At 36.2% G+C, this 14,143-nt stretch overlaps 1 protein-coding gene across 1 annotated transcript in view; it reads left to right on the forward strand.

Annotated features, from left to right (window-relative positions):
• Window positions 1-14,143, forward strand: part of LOC306905671 (uncharacterized protein) — a 62,623-nt gene that overhangs the window by 23,717 nt on the left and 24,763 nt on the right. The window contains exons 2-13 of the mRNA XM_079476485.1: window positions 4,420-4,492; window positions 4,593-4,619; window positions 6,240-6,317; window positions 7,160-7,291; window positions 7,898-7,984; window positions 9,198-9,572; window positions 9,658-9,708; window positions 9,821-10,234; window positions 10,760-11,152; window positions 11,482-11,553; window positions 12,745-13,134; window positions 13,270-13,677. Coding sequence (XP_079332611.1) covers window positions 4,444-4,492; window positions 4,593-4,619; window positions 6,240-6,317; window positions 7,160-7,291; window positions 7,898-7,984; window positions 9,198-9,572; window positions 9,658-9,708; window positions 9,821-10,234; window positions 10,760-11,152; window positions 11,482-11,553; window positions 12,745-13,134; window positions 13,270-13,677 — 2,476 coding nt within the window. The 5' untranslated portion in view covers window positions 4,420-4,443. The remainder of the gene's footprint in view (window positions 1-4,419; window positions 4,493-4,592; window positions 4,620-6,239; window positions 6,318-7,159; window positions 7,292-7,897; window positions 7,985-9,197; window positions 9,573-9,657; window positions 9,709-9,820; window positions 10,235-10,759; window positions 11,153-11,481; window positions 11,554-12,744; window positions 13,135-13,269; window positions 13,678-14,143) is intronic.

A 14,143-nucleotide genomic window follows, 5' to 3' on the forward strand; every position in this document is an offset into this window, starting at 1 on the left:
ACTAAATGCATTTTCGTCTGACGCAGTGATGTATAACCTAAAAGCAATACTTGAGTTAAAGTACAAATATCTTGCCAGAAAATTACTTTGGCAGAAGTGAAAGTACCATTTAGAATATGACTTAAGTAAATGTCTTAAAGTAACAGATAAATATTGTATTTAAGTATAAAAAGTACTTTTATATTAAATCTACTTAATTAAGTATTTCAAGTCAAGTTGAAGAAAACTTATGATTTGTTTTAGCATAAAAATAAAAATGGTGCTTACGTAGAAATTTACAACTTTAAAAAAGCTCTTTCTCAGGCTTAGTTTTATCTGAAACAACATGTTGCCAAATTGCTAACCTATCAAAATTCAAGGTCAGAAACCACATCTTTATAACTTAAAGTATAGTTCCCTCCCACCCCTAATATTATCCCTCTAAGAGAACAACTTGGAACAAAATAAGAAGAAACTTGCCTGTCTTAATTCTTTCTTTCCTTACATTTCCCTTACAGTAACAACCCAGTTATTTGATAATTCATTGAAACTGTTGAAACATTACAACACTGCGTCTGAGGCCGTTTCCTCAGACGCAGTATTTCTGTGCTCGATACACTCCACCAGTGTTAGTACAGGTTTCAGAAAGTTTTTTTCGAACATGAAAACATTACAATTACACTGTACGTTAACTGTTCCACTCTAGTTTATTGCATATCATATACAAGTTATCTGCTCACTGAAGCTAACGTTATATTATACTCGCAATGACTAAAATATTAAATCCCAAGATGTATTTTATGGCAAATAAAGTTCTATGGATTAAAATCTGTCTGCCTGTCTGCCTATCTGTCTATCTAATAGATCACTTAATACATATCCCTCATCTGCATCCCATGTCCACTGATGTGTTTATGTCTTATAGGCTGTGATGAGAAGTATGGCTTGTAGTTTGTCTTATCCAATAATTGCCAAATATTTTGATTTCAGTTATGGGAAAAGCTCACGCTTCAGGAGCGATAAGATTAAGGTGCTACAGAGATCTGTCACTGGCCCTGCAAAGGTTTCTTACCTTAGTCAAGGTCTCCCAAACTGACCCACCCTTCAGACCCCTCCACGTCTATTACACCTCAACAGGCTGAACCTGATGTTGTCGCACCGAGCTGCAGCTCATGTTCTGAGACTTCATGCAGTAAGGCAAAGAAGAGAGAGCTTCATGCCCCTCTCGTTTCCTTGTTAGCTTCCCCTGAGTGTTTCATTACCCACACCTGTCCCTTGTTAATTATCCTCTGTTAGTTTCCCTATTTAATGCCCTCATTTCTATTGTCTTGTGCTCATTTGTTGTAACTGTATCTGTGCTTGTGCCTTGTCCAGAGAGCTGCCGTGTTCATATGGTCTAGTCTTTGTGAGTGTTCTGGTGTTGGTTTCAGTTTTGCCAGTGTTTCCCCTCATTGTGGGTGTTTGTTTTGTGTTTGTCTTATTATTAAAGCCTCTTTAACTCCTTCACCGCTGCCTGTGCTTGGGTTCTCCTTCCATCCCCTGACACCTTGATTCTGATTGACTTAACTGAGTTCAGGTATAACTGTATAAAATACACTTAAATATAATGACTGACCGCATTACATAGCCTGTATATCACTTCATTTACTTTATTTTATGAAACCTTTCTACACATGGAATAACCGTTTTATAAAAGCCATAAGCTTAGAGTCTCCACTTTGCGTCGTGCCACAACACTCTTAGCTGTTATAAAATGCACTGCTTCCTGGGGCTTGTTGCTTTATTAAGTCGTAGGGGACACAGTCAAGTGATTAAGTTTATACTGATAAGGTAGTCTCTATTGTAGTAATTGATAATGTTTTTATTTTCCTTTTATTATTTAGCAGGACGGCTCTGCACCGTCACAGCCAATATGTGTAAATAACAAAGTGCATCATATCTATATCTATGGTTCTCTCATAAAACAAGCACTGCATCATTTTATCCTAAAATTCACAGTATATAATGTATAGTGTAATATATAGACAAAAATAGCAGACATTTAAGCCGCAGTCACACTTGACTTTTCGCTCCATTGACATCAATTTATACGCAGACTGAAAATGTCTCTGTCTCTCTCTCTCTCTCTCTCTCTCTCTCTCTCAGCCCTGTTGCCCTGGATATCTGCAGATCTGTTGATTTCAGTTCCTCCATCTCTATGGGTCCTCTGATTGGAAGCACAGGTGAATATTTAAACAGATTTTTCTGATTGACTTTTGCTCTGAATACATTTATTTTCACTGTGTTGTGTTATATTTTCTCTTCAAAGATCTGGGGCTCTCCGAGCGAGTGAAGGCGTCTGTGGCTCCGTGTCTGTGTAGTTCTCTGATGGTTTTGTTTGATTCTCTGTTGGGTGTTCAGTAGATTTACACACAAACATAGACAACACTTTACATAAATATCATCATATTAACTAAAGAGGAAGAGCAGAAATAAAGACCAGCAGACTCATACTCCTGAAAAACATGCGGAAACTCTTGAAAGTGTTTATATTCTTGTTATCTATCAAGGTGTTGGCAGAAATTTGCGTGACAGAAGTCTTGTGAGTTTGTTTTCCCTTCTTTGAAGAATGTTGTTACACTGGCTGAAATGTTTATTTAGAGAGTAAAATAATGTTCTTGTTTGTTTGCTTTATAGTGAAAAGAAACTAAAACCAAATTCAGTGAAATGGTCTATTCATTATCAGAGAGCAGGTCAGGGTGTCAGTAGTGTTCATGCTGTCTGATGTTTGTAGCTGCTTTGCATTTTCCAAAAGATGTACAGAAGAGATAGTAACACTAAACTATTTTAGATTTGTCATTTAAACATTTTGTTTAGGTCATATAAGCAAAGTGCATTTGTCCTGGTCACAAAGAGAAAACATGTCAGATCTCAGGTCCCTCTCTTCTGACTCAAGAGATTTCTGAAGCCTGCGACTGAATTGATAACAACTGTGTTAATTATAACTATGTCAAGGAATGAATGCTTGTCAGAAATAGCTGTCATTTCATCCGAAAGCAAGCATGTACTTTCCGTAATGCATTAAGAGATGACAATCTTTGAAAACACAATGAGACTGTGAGACATTTACTCGGTTAGAATGACAGATGACTGGTGTCAAATTAAACCAGACATGCTGTTCCAGGTTAAATGGAAATGAGACAAAATAGAACAAATTATATAAAAACATGAACATGTTAATATACATGAACAGATTGCATTAAAACCATAACAAATACTTTAGCATTACTTTCTGAGAATTAAATTGTTAAGGGCATATGCAATTGTAATGGGATCTTTGTATTAAAAGCATTCCAAAGTTTAATGGCCAAGGATGAAAAAGATTTACCACCATTTGAGAAGTTTTAGTATTCTGGGAATTGTTAACAACAACAGGACAGAATTATGTGACTGCTATCCAAGTTGTTAAGAAGATTTTTGAAAAATCACAGACAACCAGTGCAGTGATGATGATTTCATTTCATAAAAAAGGAAAGCTGATGTTTTTTTAATATAACAGAGCACCCAACCAACAATAAATGTGTATTAAATGTATGTAGTATATGAATGTCTGAAAAAGGTTCCTGGTCTCTAAAGCAGTATGCATGTGCTACAACTTGGAAATATTTCTAAGATGAAAGAATGCTGCGCGACACGAAAAACAAATGTCAGATTTCCGTCTGGTATTGCACACAGGCTGTTTACCATGGCAGATGACATGGCAGTATCTGCTCTTTACTGAATAGAGAAAAATGTTCTGCTCGAAGGTCTGAAGCGTCTGCATGTAGAGGAGGTTTGTGCTGAGAAACAGTCGATAAGATCAGCCTTTATCTATGTGTCTACCTAAAATAAAATGCAGTAGTTTCTGTGATAAACCCGTGTTTCATCACTATCATAATTTTACTTTGGTAACTTAGTTTTTGTTTTAGTTCTTCAGCTGTGTTAAAATTACATTGTTTGAACATTTTTTTTAACTGTTGAACTTGTTGCTGAGTTTCAAGGTTATCAGATGTAATACCACAAAAAAATCTGTGTGTTTGGGAACACCGTCATAGTTGAAGTTAATTCCTTCATTCAGATCAGTTCATTCTAAGACAAAGAACATGCCAACAAGGAAGCAAAGTGTTGGAAAAAATATTTTTATGTCACTTGAAGAAAAACTAGTTTAGATTGATGAGTGACTACTTATGGTTCCAGTAAAGCACCTCCCTCATTTCATGGTTAATAAAACAGATTTTGTCACCTGCAGCTTCACTATTCTGCTTTAACTGCTGAAGAGAGAATCTCACAGATTTTGCTCTGCAGTAGCATCTCACCTCAGGTAATAATAAATGTCATCTTTGTCTTGTATCTATTCAATTATAGATTTGATTATTTAGATATAGACTTGTTTCATATTTTTTATGCATTTTGTAATTGCAGGTGCAGGTGGAATAGTTTTTCACAATGGGGTTTTTTATCTCATTGTGTGTGTGTCTTCTGCTGCTGAATATTAGTGAGTGTTTAACACACCCCATGACAAATCTGTTTAAGAATAATTCAAATATGCCAACTGTCCAGATTTTAAATCATTATTTCTTATTTGTGTTTAACAGGTGAAATAACCAATGGACAAACATTAGGTACTGTGATCAATCTTTCCTAACATTGCATCCTATGATTACTCTCCGTGATTAAAATGATTCTTTATTGATGGATTTAGAAAAGAATGTGATTAGTTATCAATAAAATGTGTAAATGAAACCTTGTCATATTTCCCCAGAGCGCTTCATTTTTTTATTTTTCAAGCAGAATCGAAAAGCTTTTCAAATTGCAGACCAAACCAATCAACGCAAGCATAACACTAAAAGGAAAACGACTTCATCATTTTATTTCGTTTTCTTCAGTTTTACGTGTTATACACTGGGACTTGAGAAATGAGTCGTGCATGATTTAGAGATGTCTGCATCTCACAGTTGTTGCGCTTCTGGCTGCAAACTGTGAGGTTATAGCTGAGTAAACGATACATGGACTAATGCATGAACACAGTAATACAAAGTTTTTACAAATCTAAAAAAAAAAACTTTAAACACCGTGTTCCTTTCATACACCTAGTAATTTAACATAACATTGGTCGGCTTCTCCAGTTCAAGATTTCACATCAACAACAGGGATTCAGACAACATTACATTTGACTTTTTATTAAACATTCGACATGTTTGTCGTGGTGTTAATATATATAGAAATAATTCTCACAATGTTTTGCTGACCATAATTAACCTATTCAGTTGCGTTTAAAGAATGATGTCGAGCCTAGTTTAAAGCAATATCAAGACATTTGCGCAGAACGCTTTTGCCGTTACCGTAATGTCTTTTTATTATAGTTAGGGAAAATACAATGACATAAAGGATATTAAATCCTTTCCTCCAGTGTTTTTTATCAGAGTAGCCTACTTGACATAAATTACGTTTCCCGAAAGCATTGTTGCTAGGCTTGAAAAACGAGTTGCAAGATTCGACAAGATGCGGTGACAAATGCGAAATTACAACAAAACTTAAAATGCATATTGTATGTTTTGTATACAATGTGACATTAATATTAAATCATAATTATACTGTAAAATATTGCACGATTAACAAACATACCAGTCGATAAATCAATTTAATAAATAATAATAATGTATGGATACACTGGTTTGAACATTTTAGCACATCATGGACGGACAGCGGCTCTTAATGCGCAGCATAGTCACATCAAACATAAAAGTCATATTTTAAAACCGGGAATAGGAAGTTGAAATGTTACTACATCTATTTATTTTCAATTCTAAAAAACTGTAGATTTGTTGATCTTGTCCACTTGAAAGGCAAACTATCATAAACTCAAAGATAACAATGCCTTACACACTTTTTATTTCTAAATGTGTACCATATATCTCAAAAGCATTAAAGCCTCATTTAATAAATTAAACTCACTGGTTAGGTCTAATAAAACACACGAGAACGTGCCATGCTATATTCTCCTTAAATGGCCGAATAATAACAATTTCAATGTATAATGCATTGTATATATCGCTGAGCATAACTTGCAATTCTCTGGGAGCAGTAGTTTTCAATCACCTTTGCTTGAAGCAAATGTAAGATCGCGATGTCATTGTTTCAATGAATGGCTTTGTGCTTACAGAATCATTACTAACTTTTCACCAATCTTTATCATGCACATTATCCCCGATCACATGAAATTCTTCTTCCTTCCTCACCAGACACAACAGAATCACCCACAACAGCCTCAACAGAATCTACAACAACTTCAGCTTCACCAACATACTCACCATTATCAAGTATGTTATCTGTGCAGGTCCTCTTCTGAACAATTTGAAAGAACAGATAGACAGTGGAGATGTTGTAGTTGCCCATAACCTCAATGCTAAAAATGTCTCAGGTGAAGGAAAATGAATGTTCTGTTGTGTGGACGCACAGTGACATCTGGTGGTCAGTGTTGGTACATCATATTTACTGTTAGCTAGCAAACTTTATTATTTAGTTTGGCCTCTTGAAGTGAAATAAGTCTCTACGAGAAAACATTTTTTTGAAGAGAAAAAAATTACTTCATCAGGTTCACCCACTTATATGGTACATTAACTTTACCAGTGTGTAAATTTAGAGCTATGCATTTAAGCACTGATGGTAGCATTAGATATAAAGGGCTGAGGATATAAGCATGTGTGCTTTATGTGCGACACATTAGAGGTGTTTCATAGAACATTATACAACAGTAAATGGGGATTAGTCTTTGACATGGCCTTACTCACTCAGCATTAAAGATATTAGGGTTATATTTCACAAAACATTCTTTACATGATTACAAAGATAGATTGTATGTAGATAAAATGACTTTAGCTGAGGCTGGGTTATCACAGGCAGGATCAAATACAATACATTAAATGTCATTTTAAAAATGTATTTCTTTCGTTATTTTTTGATATACTTCATGATATATTTTGTTACATGTAGCTTATATATACACAAATAATTAAAGAATGTTGATGAGTGCACTCTTTATGTCATACATCGTCGGTTGTTGTCTAACAAAGAATTATTGTGAGATAATGATGACAGACTTTTTATTTTGGGGTGAATGATCTCTACTCTCTGTATGTGTCTGAATTTGTTTGTCTTTCAGGATCATGTGCTCAGCCCACAGTACTCTGCTGTCCTGGACATGATAACAGCTGTTATCGTGGATGTTTTTGTGATGAGATATGCGTCATATTAGGGGACTGCTGTAGTGACTACATCCAGACATGCAGTCTTAGTAAGACTGAATATTCTCAACATTCCAATTAAAAATAATAAGAGCATGAGTAGTAAACAAAAAGCCAAGGAAAATGCAAAAAATAAGATGAACTCCTAGATATATGTTTATCAGTGTGTGATCATGTTGCTTTCTGAACAACAGTGGGGTTAATGGAATAAGAATCAAACCTTCCACTTGCTAAAATACAAATTGACTAGATCACAATGCTTCTGTGTGAATGTCCTTTGGACAGATAAGACAATGACATATGATTATTCTCAACATTCACTTGCAAACAGTTTGTCAGCTAGTAAAACTGATGATCTTTCGGCAACATTTTTAGCACCTTCAAGTTAAAATGAAATACACATTTCTTAATGCTTAAAGCATGTTTAATATTATCGCAAGGCAAGCTTTGCATTTCTAGGAAAAATGTGCGAATGCTTATTATAGCGTCCACATGTGGGCTGTAATTTTGTAAACATTTTTTAAAGGTTTTCCATTCAGATTTAATGTTATTCACAGCTGAAATGTGATTGGCTGTAGGCAGCCAAAGTTGTAAGCTTTAAACATGTAAACATGAAGCATAATTGACATTGATAAACATGTTTTTGATCACAAAAGTCACAAACTTCACCACAATGGCTCCAACAATACAGACAGCAGAGACTCCGCCCACAGAAGCCATTGTTCCGCCCATCACAACCACCGGTAAAGTATGGTCCTGTTTCCTTTATGAGACGTGATTTTATTCAAGGAATAGTTCCCCATATCTTTTCATGATACAGTATATTGCCGTGTTTATTGTAAATAGTGTGGTCATTGTCTTGTAAAGTGTATGTGCCCTCATCAGTTCAGTTAAAATCTAAAAATGTAGGCCTACTTCAGCCCTCATGTGACTATCCATCTCTGATAACGTAAATTAGACGGCTCATAGATCCAATCAATTTGCGTTGAAAAACACAAGCCACGGCCACAATTTTTTGATTCACTCAAATGGAAGTCAAAACAAATCGCAACTTTTGGTTCACTGCATAGGACTTTAAAACTCCAAAAAGCATATCAAATATTTATTTATATCCTACTTAGCTATTCAATAAACATGATATCAGTCAACACTTTTGAAACTTAGGGAGCTGTATTGGTCCCTTAAATTTCATTTTATGTAAAGAGTAACTTAAGAACTTAGTTGCAATGCAAAACAGAACTTACATTTTTGGTTGAATTGAACCTTTGAGGGAACACATTAGCGCAGGCGTCGACAACCAATGGCTCCAGCCGCATGTGGCTCCTCTGCCCCCCTGCTGGGGTTCACTGTAGTCTTTATAAGACCCTGTAAATGCCTGGTATTAAGATGCGTTTTAGTGGACGAAAAAGGCACATACCCGTTTACTGTCCACTTTTGACCAGCATGTTTAAAGATAAAGTATGTAAGACCATCTCATAGAAGCTTGATTCTCCTGTGACTACAGTAATAGTTAAAATGTTGAAATGTTGGAACTCTAGCCAGCCTTCCTGAAGACCACTGCAAGAAGAAAATCAATCTCTGATTAAATATAATAATGGCATGAGTAGTAAACAAAAAGCCAAGGAAAATGCAAAAAACAAGATGAACTCCTAGATAAATGTATATCAGTGTGTGAACAGTGGGGTTAATGGAATAAGACTCCAGTGTTGACAAAAACATATCAAATCAAACCTTCCACTTGCTAAAATACATATTGACTAGATCACAATGCTTCTGTGTGAATGTCCTTTGGACAGATGAGACAATGAGATATGAGTTGTTCGAGACACGTGTAGGTTCTTTTTAATTTGTCCATGTATCGTGTACACCACAAAAAAAATGTGCAAAAGTATTTAATAAATTATTCTATACATTATTATGTATTAAATTAGAATTTTTCGAATGCTTTTAAAACAGAAGTGGATCCTTGCTTCAACTACCATGATCTGGATGATGTCTGGAGAGCCACCAGTAATCAGCATTCCTCTAGTTTAATGTGTGACGTGAATGGGAATTGGCAGGGTTGGTATCGTCTCTTCGTTCTGGGTCAGAGCGTTCAGATGCCAGACACGTGTGTTGCTCAGTACAGCTGTGGTACTCACGCACCACTGTGGCTGAACGGTGGACATCCAAGTGTTGAGGATGGAGTGGTCACCAGAGACGTGTGTGGTCACTGGAACAATGACTGCTGCCTTTTCCAGTCCAATCCCATACGAGTCAAAGCCTGTCCAGGAGATTATTTTGTTTATGAGTTTGTGAGTCCAACTTACTGCTATTTGGCATACTGTGCAGGTAAATACATTTACTTGTTCTTGTTGCGTACATAAGTGGAAAATTGATCTTTGTTGACTTTATATTCATCCATTTTCCCCCTCAGATGATGGAAACAGTGACACTACTCAAACCTCAACCCCAGAAACTGTAACTGGTATGTGCTGCCTTATTTATTGTGACAAAATCTGGGGCGAAACTGTTTTGCATGAGCTGTTACTGTTGGTTTGTGTTGTGTTCGTAAATACATAATTTTTTTTCTCTCTCAGTACCTACAACTACCAGCTCTGACCCGTGCTCTGATTATAACATCATTGATGACTACTGGAGAGACATACACCTGAACTCATTCCAGGACTATGGACATAATGACAGTGTTGTTGAGTGGAACGGCTGGTATCGGCTGTATCTGAATGGAGAAAGTGCTCAGATGTCTGAGTGGTGTGTGAGCAATATGGGATGTGGGGGTGAAACTGGACTGTATCTCAGTGGTTCTCATCCACGACTTGAAGATGGAGTGGTGACCCGTGATGTTATGGGAAGTTATTTGTGGTGGTGGTACCACAACCAGTGTGGCAACTACAGATCAAACCCCATCCAAGTCAAAGCCTGTCCGGGAGATTATTATGTCTATGAACTCAAGACACCAGACGTGTCGATCTACAAACCTTCATACTGTGCAGGTGAAGATCAAATGCTACTGATATTTTCTTTTGAAGATCTTTTAAAGGAGTAATACGAGTATATTGCCTATTTAAGGATATTATTTCAAAATAAAATGTATTTGACAAGTCCTAATGGATTTATGATGTATGGTCCTAACTGGCCCTAACAATCATGTTGCGTATCACAATCTGCAACTGATAGTTACTCAAAACTTGTCTAAACCAAGATTTTCCTTTTTTCAGCTTCAATGTAGGTAAATTGTTCACAGTCACAATGAAGGAAGTTTTGTTTTGTTGTTTTTTAATGGAATTTAATAAGAAACGGAAATGTCTGCTTGATACTACTGGTTACAATATACTGTAATTGTTTTAGAGCACTAAAGTACAACTTCATTGTGCTTCAGATATATTATACTTTAAATCCATGAATATGTAAGCAATGAAGTACTAGAGTAAGTCAGGTTGAAGTCAAAGATCAGAACGGTTTTTAATAAACAATAATTGAATGAAACATGAATGAAACATCTCTTTTCTCCCTGTCAGTTTCTTTCAGCAGCATCAGTGATGATCCCTGTTACAACTATGAGTCTCTGGATCGTCCCTGGAGAGCAACAACTGAAAGTGGATTGAACATTTGTGATGAATCTTTCTCCTGGAGTGGCTGGTACAGACTTTATCATTATGGGATGAACATCCAGATGTCAGAGACCTGTGTTCATCCATACAGCTGTAATGCAGAGAGGGGTCTGTCACTCAATGGTCCTCACCCTCAGATAGAAGATGGGGTGGTGACCCGGGAGGTCTGTGCAGGGGACCTTTGGGGTGGCTGCTGTGATTACAAGTCAAAACCCATCCGAGTAAAAGCCTGTCCTGGAAATTATTATGTCTATGAACTTGTAAATCCAATAGACAACGCCTGTTCAGGATTCTGCACAGGTACAGCTTTTCATAATTTCTAACTTAATCTTACAATTGTTTTTAAATTAATTCAGTCTCCCTTCAAATAATCCACCGAGAGGCAAGTCAAGCCCAGTGTAAATATGACTGAACTGGACTTGACAAATGTAGCACTATTGTAACAGCACAACGACACAAATAATGGTCAACAAAAACCAGTGGCAACACAAAGGCTTTAAACTTGGACTATCAGAATAACAAGAGACATCTTAAGACAATTAGGGTGGAATAAAACTACAGAGTGGAGCAAAACTTGAACTGTAACATAACAAAGGCCCCTTACTCCCGTTTTCTGCTATTTTTTTCAGATGTCAACACTTTATCACAGACAGATTTCCTAACAACTCCAGCTTTCATTACTGGATCCAACGTCATCTCGAGTAAGTTCCCATATTCTATAGACCACTGCAGAAAACATTAGCATTGTTGGTCCAAAATAACTAGCTGTTTCATTTTTATAACAGTCCACAAACAGAACATTTTTAACCAAAACCAAATGTTAAATTAATATCTTTAAGATTTCAATATGTATGTTTAAATGTTTTTTATGAAATCAGATGTGCTGCTGGACCACCATTAAGAAGTGTTCTATTCACGTCTATAATTTGGGAGAATAGTGGATCTTAATGTTTAACAATATCTCAAGGAAGAAATCGACCTTCTATAAATTCTTTAATTCATGAAAACATTACATTTATTATGCAACATTCTACATTAGTGTTGTGCATGTTAGGCTTACATTTGCATTTATAAGTAAAAAGCCATTGATATTTGATAACTTCGATAATACCATATACTCTATGTTGTTTATGAGCACCATATAGCACTTGAGATATTGTTAAACATTGGTCTGCTTATGACGACCTACTGTAGCGTGTTTTGATGTACAGGGTATTCCATTGTTTTAGATTTAATTCTTTGTTTTTGTAAAAGTATCAATAGTTATTTTGGAGTATTTTGAAGCCACTAACCCCACCCTTAACCTAAACATAAAAAACTTCATGTATTTAGTCTAACAGTATACAAATATTACAAAACAACTTGTGTTGCCGACCTTTTAATCTGAAGCCATAAAACTTTGGCTTCAGATCAGAAGAACTCAGATCAAATCTCTTCAGGCATAAATCAAGACACAATGGTTCACGAGGGCCAATAACACTTCACATTTAAAACTGGCGTAAAGACGCAGTTGGTCACAAGATACAAATTACACTTTATAATTAAAGTTGATGCATCATTTAATATGGCCATAATTTAAACCTGTGTTTGACCTGTAAACTTAGTAGATATGAAGATTTGCTGCAGATAGTGATCATAAAAATCCATCATTTGACCTTGGTACTCTTGGATTATTTGTACGTTTAAAAAAACAGCCGTGACTGTTCTGTATGCTGTGATTACGTTGTATAATAAATAAATGGGTTACGTTACTTGCTCTAAATGACCGAAGAGTGTAATGTAGATATAGACCGACATATATTTCACTTTTATTGTCAGTGTATATTGCATAAATGATTAGCACAATTATTTAAATACACTCTTATAATTGCATTACATTATTTAAATCTCAGGTGACCCGTGCTCAAACTACAAGGTACTGGATGAATACTGGAGGAGCACACTCAATTACATGTATTGGTATGGATATATATCTGGACATGATGACACTCGTGTGAAATGGGACGGCTGGTATAGACTCCTCATCAATGGATCAAGTGCTCAGATGCCTGACTGGTGTGTTAGTTACATGTCATGTGGAGGTTTCAGTTCTCTGTATCTTGGTGGATCTCATCCTGGAGTAGAAGATGGAGTTGTTACTCGTGAAGTCTACGGCACTTATAATGGACAGTGCAGTCATTACACATCCAACCCAATCGAGGTCAAAGCTTGTCCTGGAGATTATTATGTCTACAAACTGACCAAACCAAATGTAGCGATCCCACTCCCTTCATATTGTGCAGGTACATTCAATCTACTACAATCAATGATAAACTTTGTATGTTTGTCATGAATTACATTTTATTTTTATTTGACATCTTCCTGTGCAGACTCGAATAATTGTAATATGCAAAATCTTTTTTTTTCTCTTATTATAGTTCCTTTCAGCACTCCAAGTATTGACCCCTGTGACAGTTACACCAGTCTGGATGAACCCTGGAGATCCACTGATAATTCTTACTATAACTATTACTACAACAACTACTACACCATGTGTGATTATAATGTGGAGTGGAATGGCTGGTACAGACTCTTCATCAACGGTCAGAGCACTCAGGTGCCAGAATCATGTGTGAGTCAAGGGATGTGTGGCACATATAACCCACTGTATCTCAGAGATCCTCATCCACAGCTGGGAGATGGAGTGGTCACACGACACGTCTGTTTGTCTTCATGGAACGGCTGCTGTGGTTCTGAATCTCATCCCATACAAGTCAAAGCCTGTCCAGGAGATTATTATGTTTATGAGTTTGTCAGACCAATGGAGTGTGCTGCTTACTGTGCAGGTAGAGAATTTACTCATTAAGCACTTCAAACATATATACATATACTTAACCTTCTCCAGGTTGCTGGTAGAAGGCAGATTAATTGATTGGGGTGTTTTATAAAAGAAGAGATTTTTAACATTTTGGAGGAACCTGAAGACTAGATTTGGGAACCATTGCTCAAGAGAATCATCAGTCTTTATTGTAGGTGGGACTTTAAATAGTGCTGTATTATGTCCTATTCATACTGTAGCAATAGATTTGTGGCATCTTGTTCATATCTATTATCTATTTTTATTTTTCAAGCAGAATCGAAAAGCTTTTCAAATTGCAGACCAAACCAATCAACGCAAACATAACACTAAAAGGAAAACGACTTCATCATTTTATTTCGTTTTCTTCAGTTTGACGTGTTATACACTGGGACTTGAGAAATGAGTCATGCATGATTTAGAGATGTCTGCATCTCACAGTTGTTGCGCTACTG

This window comes from Barbatula barbatula (assembly GCF_947034865.1).
Source record: "Barbatula barbatula genome assembly, chromosome: 16".
NCBI classification, from domain to species: domain Eukaryota; kingdom Metazoa; phylum Chordata; class Actinopteri; order Cypriniformes; family Nemacheilidae; genus Barbatula; species Barbatula barbatula.